The following is a 24,692-nucleotide window of genomic DNA, read 5'->3' as shown; positions in this document are numbered from 1 at the left end:
TGTATATATGGAAACCGATGTTAGGAAATAGTTATTTGTTTCAAAATTATTGGTATTGATACAATACCAACAGAGTCACAGGTTCTCTACCGCCCATAAGATGGACATTTGGTGCTTTATATATACACTGCTCAAAAAAATAAAGGGAATACTTAAACACTTAAGTGAACACTTAAGTGTTTCCTTTATTTTTTTTGAGCAAATAAATTCTACAGAATTTGCCAAATTGAGCTGTTTTTTTGCAACAAATACTAGAAAAAAATGAAGGATGTTATATATATATATATATATATATAATATGTGTGTGTGTTAAATATGTTGTATATAGATACATATATATACATATGTATATGTTATATATATATATGTTATATGAAAAATGTTATATATATATATATATATATAACATCCTTCATTTTTTTCTAGTATTTGTTGCAAAAAAACAGCTCAATTTGGCAAATTCTGTAGATCAATAAATTAATGAAGTTTATTTGTACAGTAAATTTCAGCAACAATGTAGTTCAAAGTGCTTTACATCATAAACTCCCACCCCCCACAAAAATACAAAGTCATCAACAGTTGAAACATTATGTAACTACTGGTATCTCTAACAACTCCTTCAAAATAAACAGAACCAAAGTATTTATTTATTCCTGCTTTACTTTTTGGAGTTTGGGGCTTTTAAATGAACTTTTAAGTAACAATCCATGACTTTATGTTTCCCTGAAGGTATAAATGTGATATGACAGCGAGGCCCATTTTCCTCTGGAATAAAGGCCATATATATCGTGCCACCACGCATAGTGAGTGGGACGGTGAGGAAGGTAAAACAATCTATTAAGCTCCCCGTGACAGAACCGCACCAAAACTGACGAGTGTTGGGGTTGCAGAGTCTCTACAGCAGCCATTAAATATATGGAGAGTGGTTGTCTATGCCTTCCTGTCCCACCTGAAATTGCAACAGCCACTTATCTWTACCAACTGGAACTTTCTGTGCTTTGGTGAAGGGGGAAGAAGACTGAACTTTTAGGAAGATCTGACGTGAAACCAAATATGGGTACGTCRAAAAGGAACGTAGGTACAGCATGGAAGAGGATCTGTGATGTTGTGGGCCTGTTTCTCATCTTAAAATGCRAGGAGGATTTTAAATTAAAACGTGGTGGAATCTACCGCTGAAACTGAAAATATGATCGAACCAAACTTCTGCAGGYCTAACAGGTCAACTTTCTACATAGAAGTTCATAAAAGCCCCACTGAAGATCATTGGGCGAGTAAAAACGAACAAAAACTCACCCATGTTCTTAATCACCCATAGACTTCGCTCTTATAGAAAACCTTTACGGTATTCTATAAGAATACCTTTACGGGCGGGTCTTCGCATTGAGCGAAGACCCGTCTATGTGAAAAATGCAACAGTATAAGATACAATTATTGTCCAACTGGGGTAAAACAAAAAAATGGATTCCATTGAGCTGTTGCACCAGTCATCATGTTACAAACATTATCTTCTTAATGTAAGTTTGTTTTATACTCCAATTAAAAAGTTTTCAGTTTTCTCAAACGTCTTTGCAACAAACGACGATATTTTTTGACGATATTTTTTACGACCGCTGAGAAGACTTCCCAAAAGGGTGCCAATATATTTATGGGTGTTTCTTCCCCTGTTACACATTTGATGTATGTATGACAAAAATATGTAGGATTTTTAAGAGAATGTTACATTTGTAGATGAGGGTCGGTGGGCAACAAGGAGACACAAAGAACTTTGAAGAACAAATTCTCTAACTGAGGGCATCTAATTGTTTTTGTAAGCTGACCAAATTAGCCTCTCGCACGATACAAAAGTTACACAAAAGGCATCTTCATTTAATTTGTACTCAGGTACTCACACTCTCTCTGACCATCACAGATTCTGGCTTATTGCAGCAGGGCTGTTGTCTACAGCAGTGTTTGGTCCAGTGAAGTCATTGAAGCCAACACCTTGACAATTGGGGTAATCTCCTGTTCCGTCTGTTAGGATTTGCTGTCAGGCGCTTTGCTTTGCTTTGCGTGACTCTTATTACTGTAAAAGTCCGGTGAGTGGTTGGTTGGAAAAGGTCAGGGTATGAGTCAGAAGTTAACGTTTGATCTTACGGTCTCGCCGCAGACGCAAGTCAAGTCCGGCAGATCTCAAACCGTGCTCCGCAACCGCATCCGACTGCAACGTGAAAAGTGACGCTGCTGTCATTGGCTGAAGGATCCTTAAGTCGTTCTCTGCTGAGCGCAGCACACTCTCCATAGGAGTCTGGCAGAAACATTGCAGTGACGCCATGGGAGTTGCCAGGAGCGATGTGTTGTGATTAGGTTAGCAGTTGCTTACTGTTAAATATTACAAGTCCCCCACAGGGAGGACGACTACGCATCCTCATCGYCGAGCCTTAGAATCGGGTGTTTCTTTCCCCTACCTTGATGTCGGAGTTGTAAATGCACAGCTCTGCGGTTAATTGCTATTCTGCACGGGGGGAAGCTGTGTGGAGCCAAGCAGCGGGCCACTAGATAGRACCTCGTTTGTTTAACTCTAAGGGTTGTGGGATTGKGGGTTGTGTGTGGGATCTGTCTTGCACTGACGGATCTGTATGGACAAGTTGACTCCTTGGGCCTGCGGAGATTTTTAATTTTTCATTGGCTTCCGTCTGCCAGACAATGATAACTGAAATCTCTCCACAGGCCGTAATTGTATTGTGGTCTCGGTTCCGGTCCCGACCGTGGGCGGACGATTGTAAATACCAGCTGAAATGAGAGATGTATAAAAAAAAAACACAAACAAAACAAGTTGATCAAGAAAAAAAAAAAATTTTTTTTTTACACCTTCATCATCCTCTGTCTATATGCGTGGCTGTATAGATAACCCCAATATAGGCTCAGTGCCTTGGCGTAATTTGACATCCATATGACATCCATCACTTGGAGTCGGCCGATGCTGCCACTTCCATGGTAACAATGAAACATAATTTCTGAGGATTCATTGACTCTTGCAGACACCATTACACAGCCAATATTGCAGAAATGCAATACAGTGGGTTTGATAAGTAATCATTATAGAGGCAATATTCAAATTTCGTTTTTTTCTTCTTTTTTTTTTGGTTTGGGACACACATTTTATCTTTCACTTTTATTGATGTTTCATCTCAACTGCCTTAAAGGAAAAAAAAAGAAATAAGCAATTTTCTCATTTACTCCAGATTCATCCATCTGGAACATAGGAGAGGGAGAGAGAGAGAAAAGTTTAATATAAACAGAGCAGAGTGGAAAACATTTCCACAAATATCCAAATGGAAGACATAGAGGATCTGAGTGGAAGAGGAACGTGGCTGCTGTTTCCGCATCCATCTTCCAACTTGTCAGATCTCGTTTGTYCCTTCGTGTTGCGAAATCCCCGGCTTTTCAGTGAGCAGCCGGCCGCACGTGATCGCCGTATGCAAATGGATCAGTGACTTACAGAAGTGGAARGAGGAGAGAACTGCGAAAATGGGGCAAAAAAAATAAAACATTTTCAAACAAAACCGCCTCCTCGTTTTTTGATCAGACAATACAGTAACCAAGAAACTTTTAAGAACCCTCTGTGATGGGTTCACATCCGTTCGGATCAACTCCTCTGACCAGCGCCCGGCTTGTGCGGCCGGTTGAGTCCCGGAGGACGTCTGTGTTTGAACGGAAGTGACATGAGATCACGAGGAAACGCAGAAAACAGCCGACGTTGACAGATGTGCCCTCAGGAAAAGGGGARAGGAACAGGAAATCGTAGACAGCCGCTGCCAAAAAGCATTAATTACTACACTGAACAGTGGCTTCCAGAAGCACTYGCTACCCTTGAAAACATTTCACGTTACAACCACAAACTTCAACTGGTTTTTATGGGATTTAATCTGAAAAGCCAGTACTAAGTGGTTTATTACTACAAAGTGAGGAGGGAAAGCGTATACGGTTTTCAAATTTGTTACAACATAMAATCTGGACATTGTGTCATGTATTTGTACTCAGCTCCTGGCAAACTGACAAAAAGGCGCATGAGAGGAGCTGCATAGATCCAAAACTCAGGTGGGCGAGGTTCAACCATTGGCAACTCTTTCACCGTAAAAGGCCTAAGTTTCAAATCTCTGCCTGGATATTTTTGCTTTTAGTTGTACATAGTTCTTTATATGTCCTGTGAGTAAATATATTTGCCCAGTTATCCATAACAATTGGAACTTTCAATGTCTACCAAGTTATTTTCGCAATGTACCCTTCATTAAAAGAGCGCCCCTCAGATAAATTTCGCTCCCTGCTGTGGCGGGGGTGAAATTACAGTAATAACCCGATATTGGCTGGAAAGCGCAACGCATCCCCCTTTCAGAAACCATTAGAATTTTTTTGCAGATAGTGCAAAATGTGGCAGAATTACAGCACTGCAGATTTGGCTCCATTCAGTCTGGAAGGGTTAATTAAAGAAAGTGTCAAGAAATTCACTTTGACACAAGCCACATAAAGGACACAGCAAATAGGTGGAAGAAAGCACTACAGTCAGATGAGACTAAAGATGAACTTTTTTTTTTTATTGTACATGCAAAACACTATCTATGGCAGCACATAGCATCCCAATGGTGAAACATGGTGGTGGCAACATTATGATGTGGGAATGCTTTTCTCCAGCAGAGGCAAGGAAATCTGGTCAGAGTCAATGAGAAGATGGATGGAGCTAAATATTAAACAATCCTGTAAGAAAAGAGGCTGCAAATTATTAAAGATGCCAACATGTAAATGTGTCTTTATGCTAACCACATTTTCTATTCTTTTAGATATCTCAGCCAGAAATAAGGCAATTGAAATTTGCTCGTATGGCGCCGTTCGTACACACTTTGCAGAAAACAGGAAGAAACAACTACATTAGGACAAGAAATACAAAAATATTGGAAAGTTTCAAATAAGAAATAAAGAATAAAATGCATATTTAACRGCTCTAAATAGTTAAGACCTGACAGACAACTCTGAAATGCTTTTAGACTTGGGATCATTAGAGTTTAATTCTAAAACATATATTTTTAGAAAGCAGCTGTCCAATGATTTAGAAGCTGGCGCAATATATTGGAGCTCTGGCAGCAACATTTGGAAAAAGCTTTAGCTGCCTGATTGTATTTATACAGAGACCATTAACATTACATAATCTACTGTAAAACAACAACAAAAAAAGCGTACGCTAGCTTGTCAKTGTGCTGATTTTACAGAAAACCCCTAATTCTTGCAATGATTTTAAAATACCATTAGGCTATGTGGTCGTTCACGTCTACAGCCAAGTCTCTGCTATATTCCGGAGTCTTTAGTCACTTTGAGACTAATATGTAAGCTAAAAATCGTTGATTATGTGGTGCCAGATATGTAAAGTATCCCACATGTGATCTATGTTCAACCAGATTTCGAATTGCCAGATTATGCAAAGTGCTCCTGATCAGTCAAGTTAGTTTTGAACTAATTTAGCACAGTAACAGGACTATTTTCACCCATTTCCTAGATTGTTTACCCGACTATCAGTGTTACAATCAGTTCTGTCAAGTGCCAAAAAAAGAAAAAAGAAACAAAAACTGTACAAAGAATTCATAAGTAAAGACAGATACGCTAACCTACAAACCTTTAAAGAGCAATTTGAATCTGTGTGCTGATGAAACCTATGGGTATTTGTGATGTATATTTAATGTATTTACTGCAAAGTGTGCCATGTGCTTAATTATGTAAGTTAAAACCAGGGCAAACTGCATCAGGCATCAGATTTTGGAAAAACAGAGACACTTGTCTTACATAGTTAGAATTAAAAAATAAATTAATTAATAAATTAATTAAAAAAAACAGTTTGCTGTTTGCTGAAATTTGGTACAAATTTTGATTCAGGAGATGAAAAAGAAAATATTTTCTTTGGCAATGTCAGAAAAAGGGAAAGTTGTTCCTCAAATTAGGGAAGATTTACTAAATATTCTGATTAAATAAATTGTCAAAAACTGTGTTTAAAACCAGGGCAAGAAGGTTCTGGGTTYGATTCCCGGCCCCGATCTTTCTGCATGGAGTTTGCATGTTCTCCCTGTGCATGCGTGGGTTTTCTCCGGGTACTCCGGTTTCCTCCCAMAGTCCAAAAACATGACTGTCAGGTTAATTGGTCTCTATAAATTCTCCCTAGGTGTGCGTGCGTGCGTGTGTGTGTGTGCATGGTTGTTTGTCCTGTGTGTCTCTGTGTTGCCYTGCGACAGACTGGCGACCTGTCCAGGGTGAACCCCGCCTCTCGCCCGGAACGTTAGCTGGACATAGGCAGCAGCAACCCTCGTGACCTCACTAGGGACAAGAGTGTAAAGAAAATAGATGGATGTGTTTAAAACCCTGTTAGTCTTTTGGAGATGTAGAATACCAAAACAAGTGATCTCTCTATTGCTCTTTTGATTAGCAGATGCTAACAGAGAGAATGCAATCTTTATTTAGCCGTAGCTTATACTGTAGCATAAAGTGGTTTTCGGGTAAGCCAGGGTATCGTAGATATTTTGGACATTAAAAATTCTGTGGTACTTCACTGTTTTGTTTCTAAARCACCAAAACTAGTCCACACTAGTACCACAGTGATGGAATTCAYACAAGTGCCACTCAGATGTCTCGGTAATCCCATAAAGGTACTTAATATCATGCTACACTATGCACACTCTTTGTGCTACTGTACATTTCCTGATTGCTTCCTAATTACTTCTACTAGCAATTATTTGACCATGGACTCTCAAACACTCTGGACAGAACATTTGAATTTTATCCATAGGTGTTTAGGGGGGAAAAAGTAATAACAACCCTGGGCAAAGGAAATCCTATATAGATGCTTGACACACTATACAACACAAGGGTACTTCAAAAAGGACACACACATACTCCATGGACGTATCAGGGCACATTAATACCCTTGCTACACACCAGTTTCCACACACCAAAGTACATGGAGAGATACTAAACAGTGTCACTGCTTCATAGGCTACATTTTGTTCGTATCAAATCAGCTATATAGCAGATTTACGTTGTCACAAATTGCTTAAAAAAAAGAACATACAGTTTTTTTCCCCATCTACAAATATAAAGATCTTTTTTACAAAACTATACATTTTATAATCCTGTGTGATTATGGTTGTGTGTTTTCAGCTTCTGTGTATATTTTCTTTGTGGTGGAATTGATTTGTCAGTACATAGCGTCCCTGCCTGCTCCTTTCCTTAAAGCGCTCACTTTTCATACTTCCTTTGCCTTGAAGTTGCTCGTCTTTGAGCTGTTGACAAACTGCGTCACGCAAATGACCGTTTCTAGGATCTATTAGGAAACTTAATGCCCCTAGCAGACGCGAGCAATTCCCTTTGCATTATAAATACCCTATGATGGCGTCTATCGTATTAGCATGATTGTGGCCCTTCGCAACAAGAGGCACTGAGTGATTTGTTTTACAGTCGGACATTTAGGAAGCAGCAATTTCATTGATTGTGTTCTCTTATTAAGTGTCCTCATTAGTATAATTTTTTTGTTGTTTTTTTCTAATTTCATCTTGATAGTTGTATCCGTCTTTGAGAGCGATGTGAGTGTTGTCGGTGAGCTCGTGCTTTCTTGTTTTGGAAGTCATGGATTTTTCAAAGAGCTTTTGCAACATTGCTTCTGTTTCATCAAGCAGATAAAGCACTGGATTTAGAAGAAAGGACGCATGGAGGAAAAGAAAAAAATGGTGGTGGGGGGAAAAATGCGTCAGGCTTAAATGAGATTTCAAATCTCTTTTTAAGCTCTGAGCAATCACAGTGTGATGTTACAATCACCCCTGTCTGAGCAGCGAGTGCAGAAAAATAAATCTTCCATGGAAAATGGACATTGATTGCGCTGCCATGCGGCTTGCCATTGTGCCTGTCGCTGACAATTATCAGACTCAAATCAAATGGACCCCGATTAAAGCACCGAAACTTGTTGAGAGAGCAAAGAGACAAAACATGCTTGTTAAGTCSGTTTTTTTTCCCCCCCAGGTATCGTATTAGGAACAGTGCCGCTGCTTGATGCAGTTTAGAGTTTGAGTTTTTTTTCTGCTTTAGTAGCCCTATGATGCCAAAATTGGTACTTTMCTGCACACTAATCCTGCTAAATCCTGAATTCGCTTTCTGATATGAAATGGAAGAGCTGTGCACTGTGAAAAACTAATTGCTCTCGAAAAGATTTCTTCCACCATAGTTCTAGTTGAATCGTTCAGATCATTAATGAGATTTAGATGTCAGATGACGATAACCAGAGCAAATGTGACGTCCTTTTCTAGCTGGATTTGCTAGTGTGATGCTAAGGTTCTTGAAAGGACTAAAGTTATCCTTAACCATTTTCAKAAAGAAAGCTAACTGCATGGCTCCAACAATATTACAAGCTCACAAGGAGTGGCAGAGTAGCCCCATTAGATGTAATGTTCCACTTTCAACAACATATTTTCTCGAAAGTGTTGGGGACTATGATTTTTGGATTATGTGAGTCCGGCTTGTCCGTTTCGGTCAAATAAATTCACCCATCCATACATACTCTTTCAGTCCTGACCACTGATCCTTCTTGAGGCGGGTAAACTCTGAAGTGTTTTAGATTTTGTTCTGGATTCTTTTGTGACCTCCTGGATCAGTCATTGGTGGGCCCGGTTTAGTTGCCTGACAACTCATAGAAAGGCTCACAACAGTGCCATGACTTTTGTAGATAATGGTTCTCACTTTGGTTCGCTGCAAAGCCGTCTACCTACTGTAGAGATGGCTTTGTAATTGTTTTCAAACTGATAGATAATAGTGACTTTGTACATTATCTGTCGTTGGATTTCTTTCAGATCAGGCACGATGTGCTGCTTTTGSATCGCTTGGCCTCCTTCATATTGTCAAGTGATTTCTTSATTTCACAGGTCACAGAGTAATTAATCCGGAGTKTGGCCTGTGATATTGAACTCGGCTCTTCAAAAACATGTGGCTAATCACAGTTAATTTATGACTTACAAGGGGAAGGCAMCGTTTGTAGCGCTATTTCTTTGCAGTAAGAAGGTCCCAGGTCCTTCTCCAAGGAGCATGCTCTCCCGATGCATTGTGGGTTCTCTCCAGTACTCCAGCTTCCTCCTACAGTCAAGCATGACTGTTACGTCTATTGAATGCCTTTATACATACTTTTCTGTCCTGAGTTGYCCTGTAATGGATTAGGAACCGGTCCAGTGACAACTAGGCACCACCACACGATGCYGGAMACTTACTTTTTGTAACATTTTCCAAACTGTCAGGGTTTTTTTGGCCTTAATTAATGAAGTTATCAATTGAGTACTTGGGGTGTCTTTGTATACAATTACAAATGGGTTTGATGTTCTCAAATGTTTAAGTTGGGCAAAACAGAAGGAATCTTTAAGAGGGYAAATGCTTTTTCATAGCACTTCAAGTCCAAAATGRAAAATGTGTCTTTTGTTCAATAAAGATAAGTTATRATATGATTACATGTTAACATAAAAAAGCGTTGAAAATGTGTGCGTGCAAAGTGATACTACTCAGGTAGATGACATGGCCAGTGCATTAGGGATGAGATACTTTAGGAAATTAATAAAATGACATGACAATAAATCCACACTAATGACTCAGTTATAATTCAAAAGAAACACAAGTCCTGGTGTGTATTAAGAAAACAATAATTATCAGCATTTATTAAACGGTGAGCAATTTGAAATATGGAAATGTAACATGTACCATTTGTTTTATCGTGCATCCAAATTTCATGTATCATTGCTTTTTGCATCAATAAATTTRGTGCCGGYTCCCTTTGCCCCCAGGAGTAACCGCATCTATTTGTCAGGGCCGTGCATCATGAGAACTTATATAAAGCAAACATTCATAAAGTTGATTTTTTTTTTKTTTTTTTTTTTCTGAGCACAAGGGGGAGACGGATGGAGGGTTTTTAGTCTAAACGTTCCACCGGGAGCAGCGGTGGAGTGCTGCTGCTGCTGCTGCTGCTGCTGCTGCTGCTGCTCAGAGGGTGATTCTGCTGGAGGCAGTCTGACAAGCAAGCTGCACACACACACACGCACGCACACACATGCACTATTAGAGAAAAAAAAATCCACTCATTTACTCTGTTTCTCTTCAACATAGACATTCGCAAATGCCAACCGACCTCCMCCTCCCCATCAGCTTTCATGTTGAAAATCGATGGCTGCAGAAGCTAAGAAGGACAGGGCAGTTGTGGAAAAATAAAGAAATCAATGCAGACTTATTAACTGAGCAGAGCTTCCTTTACTATACTCGCACGGAGAAAAAAAAAAAAAGAAGAAAAATATGTGTGGGCGCGTGTGTTTGACTCGTAGGTGAATGATGATGGTGCTGCTGGTTTCAGACACGAACCTCGAGCGTGTGTGAGTGTTTTCCCCCCTGACCCACCTGGATGTAGGTGCCGGCTTTTGTGCACAACTGCTACTTTGTAGGCGTGTCATGTATGCGCATGAGTGCGAGTGCAAGAGCGCGTGCACGTTTTTGCGCACCGAGACAATCTCTCAAAGTCGGTGTGTTATTCTTGGGCTAGTGCCGCGCAGTCGGGCTAGTGGCTTGGCCTCGGTCTATTTGTGGACAAAAGAATGCTCTAAGACAAATGATTTAGCACCTGCCAGTCAGAGACGAAGGATGGGAGATGAGAAAAGGCAGAGGTCAGACACTCAGGAAGGGAAAATGATCTTTCGGAGAATTGTTGAAGGGGAAAAATAGAGCAGAAAGTTGGGGTGGAAGACAGGGGTGTGGGGGGGATAAATAGCTGGAGTGAAAAAGAATTCAGCTATTTAGCTGTGGGTCATCAGATAGCTCGAGTGCTTGGGAGAAATTTTCCGTGGGAAATGACAGCCTCTATTCCTGCGGAGTTGTTTGCCTAACAGCGGCTCGCGGGAGCCCCGGCTGGCCTTCGGGCCCTGTTACCATAACAACAGATGAGGTCGACCTGTACGGGTGGCAGCGCAGGGATGTGAACTTTGTTTCAGCCTCCAGCTCTTCAGCTGTCTGCATCGCTTCCGACACACCGACACCCACCTTTTCCTGGATAACAATCATCACGGAAAGACGCGGCAACATGTTTTTTTTTTTTTTTTTTGGGGGGGGGGGTCTGCTGGCGAATCTTTGGCCAAGAGTGAGGCTGTGATTGCTCAGAGGAGAACGGTTTGTTTGGAGTGAGAAAATAAAACGCCATGTCGAGAATAAGAGTGGCGAATGTAATCTTCAGAAATACCTGAAAAAACAAACCCTGGAGTGAAGTGTTTGCAGAAGCATTTTGGGACTCAGGGTGATGGAGGTAAATTTTGACGCGTGAGCAGCTTGATTTGATTTCCTTTTGGCATTCACTGACTGACATCTGGCATCGCAGGACCTTTGCAGCTGCTCGCGTTTTGACAGCCTGATCTGTGTACACAACATTAAGCTTTAATCATCCAATTTACACATTTTAAACTCACCGGCAACAGCGATTTATTGCTGACCCGGTTCGTTCTCCAGTAAACAAAAGCACCCACCTTCTATGAAACCGTCGTCGGGGCCTGGAGCGGCTTAGCTAACAAGCGTCTGATTGTGCAGATTACCGCGTGTTCCATGGAGGATTACTCAGCTTCAAATGAACAAATTGACCTCCCAGTAAAAAATCTAAAAGTGGGTCAAGAACAGATACTTGAAGCTTTATCTGAAACATCTGGACCCATTTTGTGCTGGAGAAAAACTCTGGGCGGCGTTGTTTAAAGAAAGCCTCCGTTTTCGTTTGCTGATCCTGGTCACGCCGTCAGTCCTGCTCGTATCCCATCAGGCTGTCATCACACTTTGTTTATTTTTTATCAGCAAAGCGATTGTCAATCAGGGGGCTTTTCTTTTTTCTCTAATGAAAGAGCGAAGAAGAGACATTCTGTTTTCTCTAAATGGCAGGGTGTCATTTGCGTTTAAGTCGGGAGCCAGACATCTGTTATGTGCAACTTTTTACAATCCCTTGMGACACCTTTTCCAATTTTTTWTWWWTTTWTTWAWTTTTTTTTACATTACGGTTACAAATTGTGCCACTCTGCTTCACTGGATTTGTGACACAAGGTATTCATTTTTGATGGTAAAATGCCGTAAAGTGTTGCAGACATTTCTATCTGCCTTCCTGAAGTTGAAACTTTGAGATCTGCTGCCAAGTTCACCATCCAAACTCACAAACTGAAGCACAGCATTCCTGTCTGTGCTGAAAAAAGGCATTACCTTAGCATGATGTTGCCACCACCCTGCTTCGGCTAAAAGAGCCGCTGCGTCTTCTAAATTCAATTTTGGTCTCATTTGATCARAGAACCTGATCCACGTTATCTTTGTCTCCTAAATTACTTTCGCAAAACAGACTTCTAATGCTTTTAACAATGATTTTCTTCTTGTCCYTTCTCAATAAAAGCCACACCTAATGAACCTGACAAAACGGGTCTCTTTGCCTCTTCTTTCCCAGTCTATCAGATGAGTTGGGGTAGATGGGGAACCTATTTTTCCAAACTTTAGCTGATTGGATMAAAGTTTACTTCGTTACATGTTGAAAGCTTGGGATACTGTTTTATAACCCAACACTAATTCAAGCTTCTCCACAACGTTCCACCTCATCTGTCTACTGTGGTCCTTGGACTCCATGATTCTGATTGTTCACTAATATTTCCTAACAAGAACCACTGATTTTCTCCATTTACTTCTTGGGAAACTTCTGAAAACYGAGATGTATTTAATAGCATCAGGCTAACGATGGGATAATATCAATGCACACACTAGCGTATGGATKTATGGCCTAACCCAGAACCAACATTCAGACCAGGTTGGGGCAAAATTATTTGCTTGATGGTCCGGACAGGTTTGTGCTTCTGCGTTTAATAAAGCTTACACAATGCATACAACACAGAGAGGAAACTAGATGAAAAGCTGCTACATAATGCTGTGTGTTGAGTAGGTAGCTTACCCTGTTGAGGAAAGACAGATTAGACTGTAACAAGCACAGCACACTGCACAACAAATGTACATGCAGCCCCATCCTGCTCCGCTCCTATCAATCACACATCACAGATGATTCGCACTTGATTCACCCATATGGTTACAACAAGCAACTACACAGAACATATAAAAAGTTCCTTTGTGCCATTCAGGGCTTTCAAGTTATTACAGCCGAGGGCAGATGATTGCTTTGCTCTCTTTCCTTCAAACCCAAGTCAAACTTATTTAGACAATGCCGCACCGTAAGAGGCAACAATGTTACAGACCAGCACCTTCCTCTCCAGTTAATTTTCATGTCCTCGGTCCCCAACAATGGAACACATGATTTYTCTCTCCACGCTGGAGAAGAGACATGGCAGCCCCCCCTTTTGTTAATAAGTGAGACACCAGTGACAGAAGAGCTTATGTAGGTCACATTGTATTAATCTGGCTGCCTATCCTCGCAAATGTGCTCCAAATCAAATGTGCCACATTAAAATCCAGTTCATTGCTGATTGGCTCAATAATGCCGTACGGCTGCACTGGGAATTACTTCTCGGCCACTAAGACTTAAGACTTCCGTCTTGCTTTTATGCTCAGGCATTACATTACTGGTCTGGATTGAAGCATTACAAATGGGACACGCGTATATCAATCTGGCAGAGCAGCTCAGGCACTAAATATTAATAAGTGGCAGTTTATTTCTGGCGCAAGGCCTTTTAATCACTTGACTTAAACAAGGCCTGCGGATATCCCTGCAATTAATAAAGCAGAATATCAGGTGATCCAGAGCGGACCGTGAATTTGCGAGCCATCTGGGCAACTCGGCRGCCTTAAACAAACCAGAATTTCTGCATGTAAAACAAGCTCAACAGGATTAGAAGACGCCGCGCAGGCGCACATAAATCATTTATGATAATATGAGAGTTTAGATCGGAGCGGGGAGACGAATGCAACTCAGCCGGAAGAAACTTCTTCCACCCTCCATCGGTGCAGCGGCGGCGGCACCAGCGCAGTGTGACATTTTCAACTTGTATTATATCTCCAGCAGCGCTGTACCTTCATGCTATCTGCAGCCGAGAAACGACTGCATATGCTGCCAGGCTGCGTGTTATTGGGGAGGGAGTATATGAGGCCGTTTTGATGTGAGCAGTCAGACAGAACAATAAACTCCTTCCAGGCAGTATAGGAATAATAAAAAAAAAAAGAAAGCACGCAGCGCACGGATGAGTTGCTCAGTGATGAGTTCATATCAAAGGGATGTATCGCCGCGAGGTGCGCCACGCGGCCAACCCTGATGGTCATGATCAGATCATTAGAGCTGTTTACCTCGTGGGATTTGCTTCGAGGWGGTGAAGGTGGCTTCGGAGATTATGGAGCTCAACTGCGGGTCCCTCTCTTCCCTCGCTTCCCGTACTTACGCATGCGCTGGGAAGACAGAGACAGAGCAGCTGAAAGATTGGGTTTGTGTATGAGTTAAAAAGAACAGAGAGAGGTCCTTGAGGCAACCTGCACATCTTTTATCACATCTTTAATTTATTGAAGCCTATAATAGAAGCTACTGAAATTCCACTGAATAGACACAGCTGAATAGTAATCAGCCGGGGGATGAGGAGACATGCTTAACTTCTCTTGCCTTTTTTTTTTCTTTTTCTAAATCCTCCCTTGCTATTTGACAATCATCTCCTTATTCAATACATCTGCAGCCCTAGATATTGTCTGCTATGAGAGCATATTGCAGCATWGGACCAAAAGGTTTGTTCTTGTGCAACTGAGATGAGAGGTGGGTGTGTGATTGTTACCTGCCTTTTGTCTTCCCTACTTAGGATTTGTCTCTGAAGGGGCGTTGTGCCACTGCCATGACCCTCCTGTGGTTCTCCGGACTCACCCTGGTCATCTCCGCCCTCATCCCTCTCCGGTCCCTGGGCTGCCCCTATGGATGTCGCTGCTACAGCCTTACAGTGGAGTGCGGATCACTGGGGMTCAAGGAAATCCCACAGGGTGCTCCCTCCATCACGGAGGTCAGTTGGCCAACTGGTTAAAAGTTAGAGGCTCCAGYCATGCGTAGAGGTGGTTTTCAGGTGCCCTCCCCTTCTGCATCCTTTCACATCACCCTGAAAGTGGTTGTGATTAATCAATTCACTGTGACCCTCTTTGACGCAAGCCTGAGGGAGGGACTGCGCCRGCGGCTGCGTAATTATTCATCCTTCCTCAGAAAGTGACTCTCGCACACCCACTGATCGTCTGTTAAGAAGATGTTTAACATTACATCGTCTTTYCCTACAGGGTTCAGGCCCTCCAACATTACCGCAGCTCATGAATATTGATGAAAAGCAAGTCTCGCATAAATTGTTCCATTAACCTCAATCAGCAGGTCTATCTCGTCGATCATAGCTCACCTCGACGCACGACAAAGTCGCATTAGCAATCAGGCGGGCGCCCGTGGATTGTGGATTAAAACTTGCAAAGCACTTCTCATGAAGACCAAATCAATCAAGTGTTTCTGCAGATCTCTGCAATGTTCAGCAAAAGAAACAACAAAAACCGGAGAAGTGCCACAACATCGGYTTATTGTCCTGATCTTTGACTAGCTCATTCCCTTTGGTRTTTGTCAATATTCTTGCCAAACTCTGCAAAGCACAGCAAAATGCAGTGCCTCGCAAAACTGCTTACTCCACTGACCTTTGCACGTCTTGATCCCTCGTTTTCTTTTTCTCTGTCTTGCTTTGCAAAGACGATCTTCCTCCAGGACAACGCCATAGTACAGATTCGTCTTCAGGATCTGAATCGCCTGAGAAGCCTCCATTATTTGTACCTCCAGAACAACAGCATCTCGGCGCTGGAACCTGGGGCCTTTCTCAACCAGGGCCAGCTGCTGGAGTTGGCTCTCAATGGAAACCTCATCCACCTGGTCACCCCTGACATGTTCCGGGGTCTGGAGCACCTCCGCATCCTCTACCTTGCTGGCAACCAGATCACTCGCATCCAAGACCACACCTTCAGGGGACTGCAGGTCTGGTCAGATTATTAGGAAAGATAAAGATGTTTGAGTTTAGATGTCAACAAATTAAACTCAGGATGACTTTTTCTGGATTTGGTAGAATAACATCTACAATAAATTGAGTCTGATATGTCTTGCTAATCCTTATCTTACTCCTACTGTGGTAAAGATTGACTCMGCTGCAGGTTTTACTACCTGTCRGCATTTGACAACCTTTTTTCCACGCCTGTCTTTCTGTTTGCTTTATGTCTTTCTTCTATGTGCAGCGCCTGCAGGAACTGCACCTGCAGGACAACAGCATAGAGTTGYTGGCCGAGCACGCTCTGTCTGGCTTATCGTCTCTAGCTCTGCTGGACCTCAGCAGGAATCATCTCCGCACTTTGGGAGCCTCGTTCCTCAAACCCCTYGTCAGCCTGCAAGTCCTCCGTATCACAGGTTAAATCATACTGTGTTTTATATTACTGTCTAAACTCCCCTGAATCTTTAAAATATATTTTGTGTCAGAATATTAAAGAATTAACACCACATTTAGCAAAGCACTGAGAGTTGCTCCTGATCTTTTTATATAAAGAAATGCTCCGGTGACTTGTGTTAAAGAAAATGAAGAGCCCTTCAAATTTTTGCATGTTAAAGAAATTCACCCAACCAAGGTCTTGCTTTTAAAATCAGTACTTCAAGACACCATGGTAGAGTGCATAATGGCGAAATATCCAATTAAAGGAAGATGGTGTAAAGGCCAATTAGGAGGCCASTACATCCCAACCAGCTTTGGGACTTCTTCCTCTCACACCTTTTGTAAAGGCCGACCATTTCTGCAACTTTCTCAAACCAGCACTTTGACATCCACTCATACGTCTAGCGGTAATTGGTCAGCTGTGCACAGGTGACACAGGAGTGTGGGACTGAGCTACTCTACTTCATTTAGTCCCCGACACATTTGGTGTTTTCCAGCATGCAACAGTTGGGATTTTATTACACCTTAAAGTGTGGTTTTTAGTCCGACAGTTTTGATTTACAACATGACTTGTCATCTTGTGTTTGCAACTTTTTATAGACGTTATATCACTATTTCCATTTTCTTGGGTTCTCTGTATTGATCATTTGACTCTTTTAAAATATTACTTGTTATAAACTCTGATCAAATCAAAATGACTCAGCAACCTTGTGTTGGAAGATATTTTTACTGGAGTAATACAACCCCATGTTTTGATCACTGACTTTCACTGGAATGCAGAAAAGTACTTTAAAATGACARAGGGATGAAATGACATTAATCAGACTCTGTATCATTTAAGTAGGGCATAAATTGATAAAAATATAAATAAAAATTTTAGTCCAATGCATGAGTTTGGCAGTTTCCTGTGGAAAGGCCTCAGAAAGCCTAAAGCAGTGGCAGTTTTTGATCAGGGCCATATGGCTCACCACTCTGGGTGTCCCTTTGGGGCGGCACAAAATGGCTCTATTTCAGTTTGCACTCAGAATAACTTTTAGATTGCCAACTCACTTGTTCTGTGAATGAGGTGTGAGAGCTACACTGTGCTGTTCACTTTGTAAGTACTCCAATTACACAGTCGCTGTCAAATGTTTCCGATATTAGGAACAACAAGACTGGATTCAATCGTGTCTAGTTCGAAATCTAAAGTCTAGTCTGCACTTTATTGTTTCACATTAAATAGGGATTTGAAAAAAATGGTTCTGGAGATGATTAGAGTTTGAAAAAGGAAAATCTCTGAGGGGCGCCATTCATGCCAGACCCCCAACTGTGCCCTCTTTGACGTGCTTAAGACTGCATATGTTCTCGTCTAAAGAAAAAAAAAAATCCAGCCTCTCATGTTTATCCCATCCCACCTTAAACATGTCATGATGCGTTTGGTTGCATCTCGCATGTGGGAATTTCTAGATTTTTATATTTGCTCTTTGCATTACTTACAAATGCAAAAAACATTAAAAATTCATCTTACAAAGTTATTTACAGAGGGAAATGTCTTTTTCCCATATTTTCAAGTGAGATATAATAAACAAACATATATAAAATATTTATGTGTTTTGATATTACCCTTACATTCCAGTTGATTTAATTCTCAATGATATCTGTGTATAAGGAGTTAATATGTAACGGAGGTGTTACACTGTGATTGTTGCAGATTGTTGAGTTAACTGCCTGGTTAGCCTCCTGTTATCCAGGATTTGTAGATTTGATCCAGTGTTTTAATAACTAGGACCAAGTAAAGAGGACTCAAAATGAATTCATGTCAAAAAGATGGACTATCTCCAAATATCCCTGGTGAAAGTGTCGGCGAGGGAAATCTAGTTTTTCGGAATGAAAAATGTGGACTTTTGCCAAGCGCTTGTGTGCACTTGGTTTGCTGTGCTGTAAACTGTCAGGCAAAAAAAATCCTACAGGCTCTCATTTTTGGATTAGGAAAATGGTATTTTGTTCCAATGCAGCTTTCTTCAAACCACACACCCCACAGAACAGAAGAGAAGAGCAGAGTSAAGTGCTTCAGCACACTCCCTAAAATAAATTATGGACAAAATAGCTTTAAAAGAAAAAAAAGGATGGATGTGTGTTTCAACAAACTCAAAAAAACATTTAGGTTAAAAACAAGTCGGTTTAAAGTTATTTTGCTGACCTACTTCTAGGTAAAGTATTGAATTATCCAATACTAATAAAATAAAAGTAGCAGGTATGTTTTAGAAAAAGACCCGAGGTCATATCAAACTAAACACAAGGAATGAGCTGAAGATGGAAAAAACAAATCTAAACAAACAACAAGAAAATTATTAAAACACAAATATAAAAGGCAACCAAAATGTAAACACCCCAGGATAGTGAGAGTGGACTGAAAGGACAAAGCGTAACCTGGATTACTAAATTTTTTTTTTTTTTTTTATAGAAAATTTCTGCTAACAACCATCACCATCTACAATAACCCCTTGAAGAATTTGAATTAGCATGAGTTACAACAACATTTAATTTACCTTTGGGAGCAATAAAGTATTTTTGAATTTAACTGAACTGAAATTGAAAATTTAGCTTTAAATATCATGAAATAGAAAGGAAAATAACCTCATAATGTCTGATAACAATTAAATGTCTGATTATTGKTATCAGATGATTATAACGGTGTTGGTATGTTGAAACCGTGTAGATATAAAAAAAAAGGCAAGAATTAGCTTGTGCCAACTACTCACCAGGTAATATGCTGTTACTTCAATTAAGTAATCTAGTTCTGTAGTGTCATTAATTAATGTCAGTAACACARCCCACTGTCATTAACATTAATGAACATTATGTTTTGCATAATGCAGAATCCTACRATTCCTTTGTTTTATGTGGAAGTCTGATCAGGCCAAATGGTAGCATGTGAAGAATGATGAGCCTCCTTCAAGTTTTCTCTCTAATCYAACAAACTGGGCCAAAATGTTTGATGTGATATTTGATGAAAACTACCCAATATCTCTTTTGACATCATGAACCTATAATTTGGGTTGAGGAAATAACGAAGCGAGTTTATGTGAACTTTCAGTCACCTGRATGCATTGTGATCAAATTCAAGAATGTCAAGAAATCAAGAATWAATATATTTAAATCTGTCATTTAGAAGTCCAAACATGACTTCAAAACTACTTTATATATCAATCAATTTTTTCCTCCTGKCTCGTTCTTTCAGAGAACCCGTGGCGATGTGACTGCGCTCTCGGTTGGCTAAGAACGTGGATTGGCGAAGATGGACAGCGTTTGCTAAGTTCGGCAGAGCAGCGCCGCTTGATGTGTGCAGAGCCACCTCGTCTTTCCCACCTTAGCCTGGCAGAGGTTGCTCCGAACAGCCTGGTGTGCATTCCGCCTGTGGTACAACTGGAGCCCAACCACCTGACTGTGCGACTCGGCGAGAGCCTCCGAGTGTCCTGCCAGGCCTCTGGATACCCACAACCTCAGGTGACCTGGAAAAAAGCTTCCCACGGCAAGACCCAGTTGTCACCTCGAGGTCTTTTTCAAGAGCTGGGACCCAATGGGGAGTTGTTCCGGCCAGGGCCGGGCGGAGTGGTGACAGCCCTGCCTAGCACCGGGGGGATCAAGGCAGGAGGCGCCGAAGGAATCCAGGGACTCGTGCGAGGGGCCGAGGAGGGCGGCGAAAGAGATAGCTTTGATCCAGACATGGGCAGCGGCATGCTATTCCTCAGTAATGTGACTGTAGCACATGCCGGGCGCTACGAATGCGAGGCCTGGAACCCGGGTGGAGTGGCGAGGGTTACTTTTCACCTGGCTGTCAACATGTCTTCTTCCTCGTACTCATCCCAGCTCTGGCCTCGTTTGAACACACACTCCTACGTTTCGTCATCGTCCAGCTCCTTCTATCAGCCGGAAGTCCTGGACGTCAGCCAGGAGCCCCTGTACGAGCAGGACAGCATGGACTTCAGCGCTCTGGGTCCAGCCACACAGACCGCCATCGCTATTGGGATCTCCCTGCTGGCTCTCACCGCCGTTCTTCTCCTGATTATGATCTACACTCGCCACCAGCAGTACCAAAAAGAGGACAGTGGCTCCTACTGCACCAGCAAAGAGGAGAGCATCCTTTACGTGAATGACTACTCTGACGGACCGACAACCTTTGCTCAGCTGGAGGAGTACCGCGACGATCACGGCCATGAGATGTATGTCCTGAACCGAACCAAGCCCGTCATGGGCTCCGCTTCATCCAGGTGTCCAATGATGAGCGGCTTTGTCCAGCAGAAGGGAATGAAAGAAGCTCTCCTGGAACACGAAATGGTTCAGACACTGACGAGATCAGGGGGCCTGGGGTTTCGCAGGAACCCGACTGAAGGTGGCGAGGGCCCGCTGACGGCAGACCCAGAAGAACTGCTTCTCAGCCAGAGCCTTCTGTTTGGATCTCAGGTTGCCTATGAGATCCACTGCTGAAGCATCTTTAATGGGTGAAAGTAAATGTCAAAGGACTTAAAGACATTACCAATCATCTTGTAAGAATTTAAAGCATCAGATTATTATCTGGCCTTCGACAAAGAAGAGACACTCGGATAGTGATTGCAGAGGGAGAACTGGATCGTTTCCAGCTTTCCAAATACCCGCTTCTAATTGATTGTGTGACAAAAAGATGCGTTCGAGGACTGGACAGTGGTAATTACAGAGAAAACAACAATTGGCCAATGGTTTCAGTCTCCAAACAGACCCTTTAAGGATAATTACAAGTGGCTGACTTCACCAGAAATCTGTATTGYARTTAAACTAAATCCTCCCCCAAACTGTGCAGTGTATGGTTGTAACAATTGTCAGTGGTTGGTAATGAATATTTTCTATAAATGTTTTTCTTTGTWTTATTTTAAATGTTTTGTCTCCAGGTATGTTGAAGTTAATTTCATGTGAAGTAGAGCTGTTTTGTGGACCCTGTTACAAATTTCATTAGAATTAGACCAACAACAATCGTCTAATGGAAGACGCATCATCAGTGTGTGGCCAGACGGGATTCACAGGGTCCAACAAATATTGCAAAAAGTCAGAGTTCTCAACGTTCGCATCGCTTCACTTCACCGTAGGCTTTTATCTTTTGAACATGTCTTGTGTTTTCTTCATTTATGCCATTAAACCGAAAACAGGAGTTTGATCTGGARTATTATTTGGAGGTCCTCGGGTGTAAAACACAACAAAATATGTGGACATCACACAACAAAACCAAAGACAATATTTTWTACAAAAAAACAACAACAACACAGGAATAAAAGCCTCTTGCAACAAAACAATTCATAGGTCAATTTGTACATCCAAACTGATGACTTCAAGTAGCTTTCCCTGATCTTCAGTCACATTTCAGAAGACCACAAGTCAAGCAGAAGCATARCCCAAAATAATAAAAAAATGTGGGATTACATTTAGCTACATGTGAGCTTATAGGCTAGGATTGTTTGTCTAGATTGTCTAATTGATGTTGACTGGTTAATCATGGTACATGACCTCAAATTAATTTAGTTGCAGATAGAAACACAGGTAGAGGTACAGAATTTAAATTTAAAAAAAAAAGTATTTGTTTCCTTTAAGATTTGTTCTGGTTTAGCTTTCTTTCCCCCAAACCCCCACACATAAACATCTAGCCCAAACCCACTTAGCCAGACGTGAAAACTAACGATTTAACAGTGATCAGCCACATGTTTTTGTTCTGGTTAACCATTCACCCTCAGTGGAAGTAGACCAAAATACCTAAACGAAAACCAACACAGATTAGAATGAAGTCACATACATCTGATCTGAAAAGGTTTCCAAAGCTGTTTTAAAACTTAAGAGACTCCAGTGAACTGCAGTGAGCAACATTATTACAAATGGAGAACAAGTAGGTGGTGAAATGTTCTGACTTCAAAATTACTTCAAAAGCGCGTCAACGGCTCATCCAGGAGGTTGTGGACGAACCTAGAACAGCATCTAAAGCTCTGCAGGCTTCATTTGAAGTTGTGTTTTCTGATGTCAGATTCTGTTATAGTTCCCCTCAGTGTAAAGGGGATGTCACATAGTCGTGAGCTTTCTGAAAATATGAATAAAAATCATAGGGTGACACGTACGCCATCTGTTCTAGCTGATTGTAGATGTACAATCTACAATCAACTCAACTTGAAAATGTTCATCTCTGATTGATAGAGCATTATGATGCTAAGAGTGTACGGTTTCAGAACAGACCTTCATATAAAACCTAATGATAAAAATAAAATCATGTTTGAGAAAAATAAATAAATAAGAATTGTACTGAACAAACTCAACCATAGAGATAACATCTGGAGAAAATACAATAAAACACATTATGTATTTTGTTATGTCGTTCTGTTTCCTGATTTTTTCCTCATTTACAATTTGTATTAATTTGTACTTTGTACTTTTCAGTGGCTTAATATTAGCTATTATTATTATTATTATTATTATTATTATTATTATTATTACTTATGCAAAAATGTTTAAATGCTTACCATTTTTGTTGTGTTTTCCAATGTGTTCATTGCTTTTGATGTTACGCACATCAAAGCCACTTTGACTAAAATTGTGTTAAAAAAAACAACTTGCCCTGCTAACACCAGACTGTGACAACTAACTGAATGTGAATACTGTACATTAAGTTTCCTATTTGTATACATTAAAACGTCTCAAAACGAGTCGTTGTTTGTCCTGCTCTCTGGTCATTTCAACGATTGTGGGTGTTTCTTTGGTACGGCTTCGAGACTTGACACATTTCTGTCTTGTTACTTTTCAACTCGTGACACACAGCAAGTCCGAGTGAGTAACACTCTGTGAAAGCGGGTTTTTAAAGAGAGACTCTTGTTGTCAGTAATTGTGTTGCTCAGTCTAAGAGCTCTACAGTTCATACGCACCCTTCGCTGCAAAGTACTTTGGTTCGAGATGTGCTTTCAGAACTACTTGCAGAATAAGATAGATTGATGCTATTGAAAATGTGTTTCGCGCAGTCAAAAAAAAAAAAAAGTCTTTGCCTTACACAAAGACCAAATGTTGTATTGATTCTGAGTCAAATGCATGTCGATATTTTTTTTTCCAAAGGGTTGCTATTTCAGAATTTTATCCTTTAACACCGCAGGACACGAGCATGATGTCTGATGTATGGAAGAGCAGAACGCCGCCGTAGCTTGTTTGTACAGGCTGTCAATTCAATAGTATGTGAGGAAAGTTTCTATTGCCAAGAACTTTTACATAATAGTCTGTCAATTTGAAGAAAAAAAAAAGCAGTCACTGAAAAAGCTTCAAGTTTCTATACACTGATGTCAGAGACTATTTCTAAGCAGCGCTGCATTTTTTTCCCCACCAAATTTTGGTGGATGCTCTATATTTGATTGTCTTATTATGAGAAATATCTCCTAATTTGTAGTTGCAAATAAATAGTTTGCAACTACAACTTTCAATGTAGTTTGTACTTGTGATATCAACTAAGAATCTGAATACACTCAACTCTTTCCTACTCCCCATCTTACAGCAGTCATACCCTGAAAGCTGTCATTCGTGGCCGTTTGCTGCCAAAAAAAATGTAAATGGATTGTGCAGTTATGTGTATTGTCTTTTCTTGTAAAATGACTGTGTCATTACCCCCCTTGTATTTAATGCATGGAAGCCCAATTTCATCTGCTGTGATGAAAAAAAATTAAAATATTACATTGTCATGACTTAGCTACAGGGTTTCCCTCAGTGTATTATTAGCCTGGCGGGCCACCAGGCTTTACTTGTGGCCCCACCAGGCTAAGCATTACTTTCTTATTTGAAATGTTTTAAAAAGTTTGTATTTTTTAAAGACTTTATAGTTGGTGTTCATGTATTACTCTTGAATCTTTCGACAACACATAATTATCAAGTGATATTTTCACATTTCCTGCCAACTTTAAACATTTTTCAACTCAAAAACACGACGGGCTGATGAATGAATGACTCCCAGGGCACCCAACCACCAGGCTTAGCAAGTTTTCTTGGGGAAACCTTGAGCTATCAAAAAAAAGGGGCATTGTATCCCGAAATCAGAGTTGGGGGCAGATTTCTGCTTTTTGAAGCTACAACTTTGATTTGACTGGGTGCTCTAGCACAGCTTTTGTGGACAATGCTTTTCTCTGGAATAAAACATGTACTTTGAAACATAGGGAAATCTGATTCAAAAGCCAGTTAGATAACGCTTCAGTGAAATAAAATCAGCATACCGTATAT

At 41.0% G+C, this 24,692-nt stretch overlaps 1 protein-coding gene and 1 long non-coding RNA gene across 3 annotated transcripts in view; one reads left to right on the top strand and one right to left on the bottom strand.

The window, feature by feature from the left end:
- The window catches only part of LOC103478904 (uncharacterized), a 55,122-nt gene that overhangs the window by 26,793 nt on the left and 3,637 nt on the right, over positions 1-24,692 (bottom strand). The window contains exon 3 of one of the 2 annotated variants that reach the window (XR_001777500.1): positions 15,930-16,011. The exons of the other annotated variant lie outside the window; for it this stretch is intronic. This is a non-coding gene — a long non-coding RNA (uncharacterized LOC103478904). Of the gene's footprint in view, positions 1-15,929; positions 16,012-24,692 lie in introns of those variants that run through there. 2 annotated transcript variants of the gene reach the window in all.
- lrrc24 (leucine rich repeat containing 24) lies at positions 14,346-23,471 on the top strand. Its single transcript, XM_008433005.2, has 4 exons — positions 14,346-15,017; positions 15,731-16,009; positions 16,264-16,432; positions 19,672-23,471. The coding sequence occupies exons 1-4, from the start codon at positions 14,856-14,858 to the stop codon at positions 20,916-20,918; spliced, it is 1,857 nt and encodes a 618-aa protein (XP_008431227.1). The 5' UTR covers positions 14,346-14,855; the 3' UTR covers positions 20,919-23,471.

The sequence above is a fragment of the Poecilia reticulata genome, linkage group LG17, assembly GCF_000633615.1.
Source record: "Poecilia reticulata strain Guanapo linkage group LG17, Guppy_female_1.0+MT, whole genome shotgun sequence".
Lineage (NCBI taxonomy): Eukaryota > Metazoa > Chordata > Actinopteri > Cyprinodontiformes > Poeciliidae > Poecilia > Poecilia reticulata.
The sequence above is the reverse complement of the archived record's forward strand: the minus strand, read 5'-3'. Positions and strand labels throughout refer to the sequence as shown.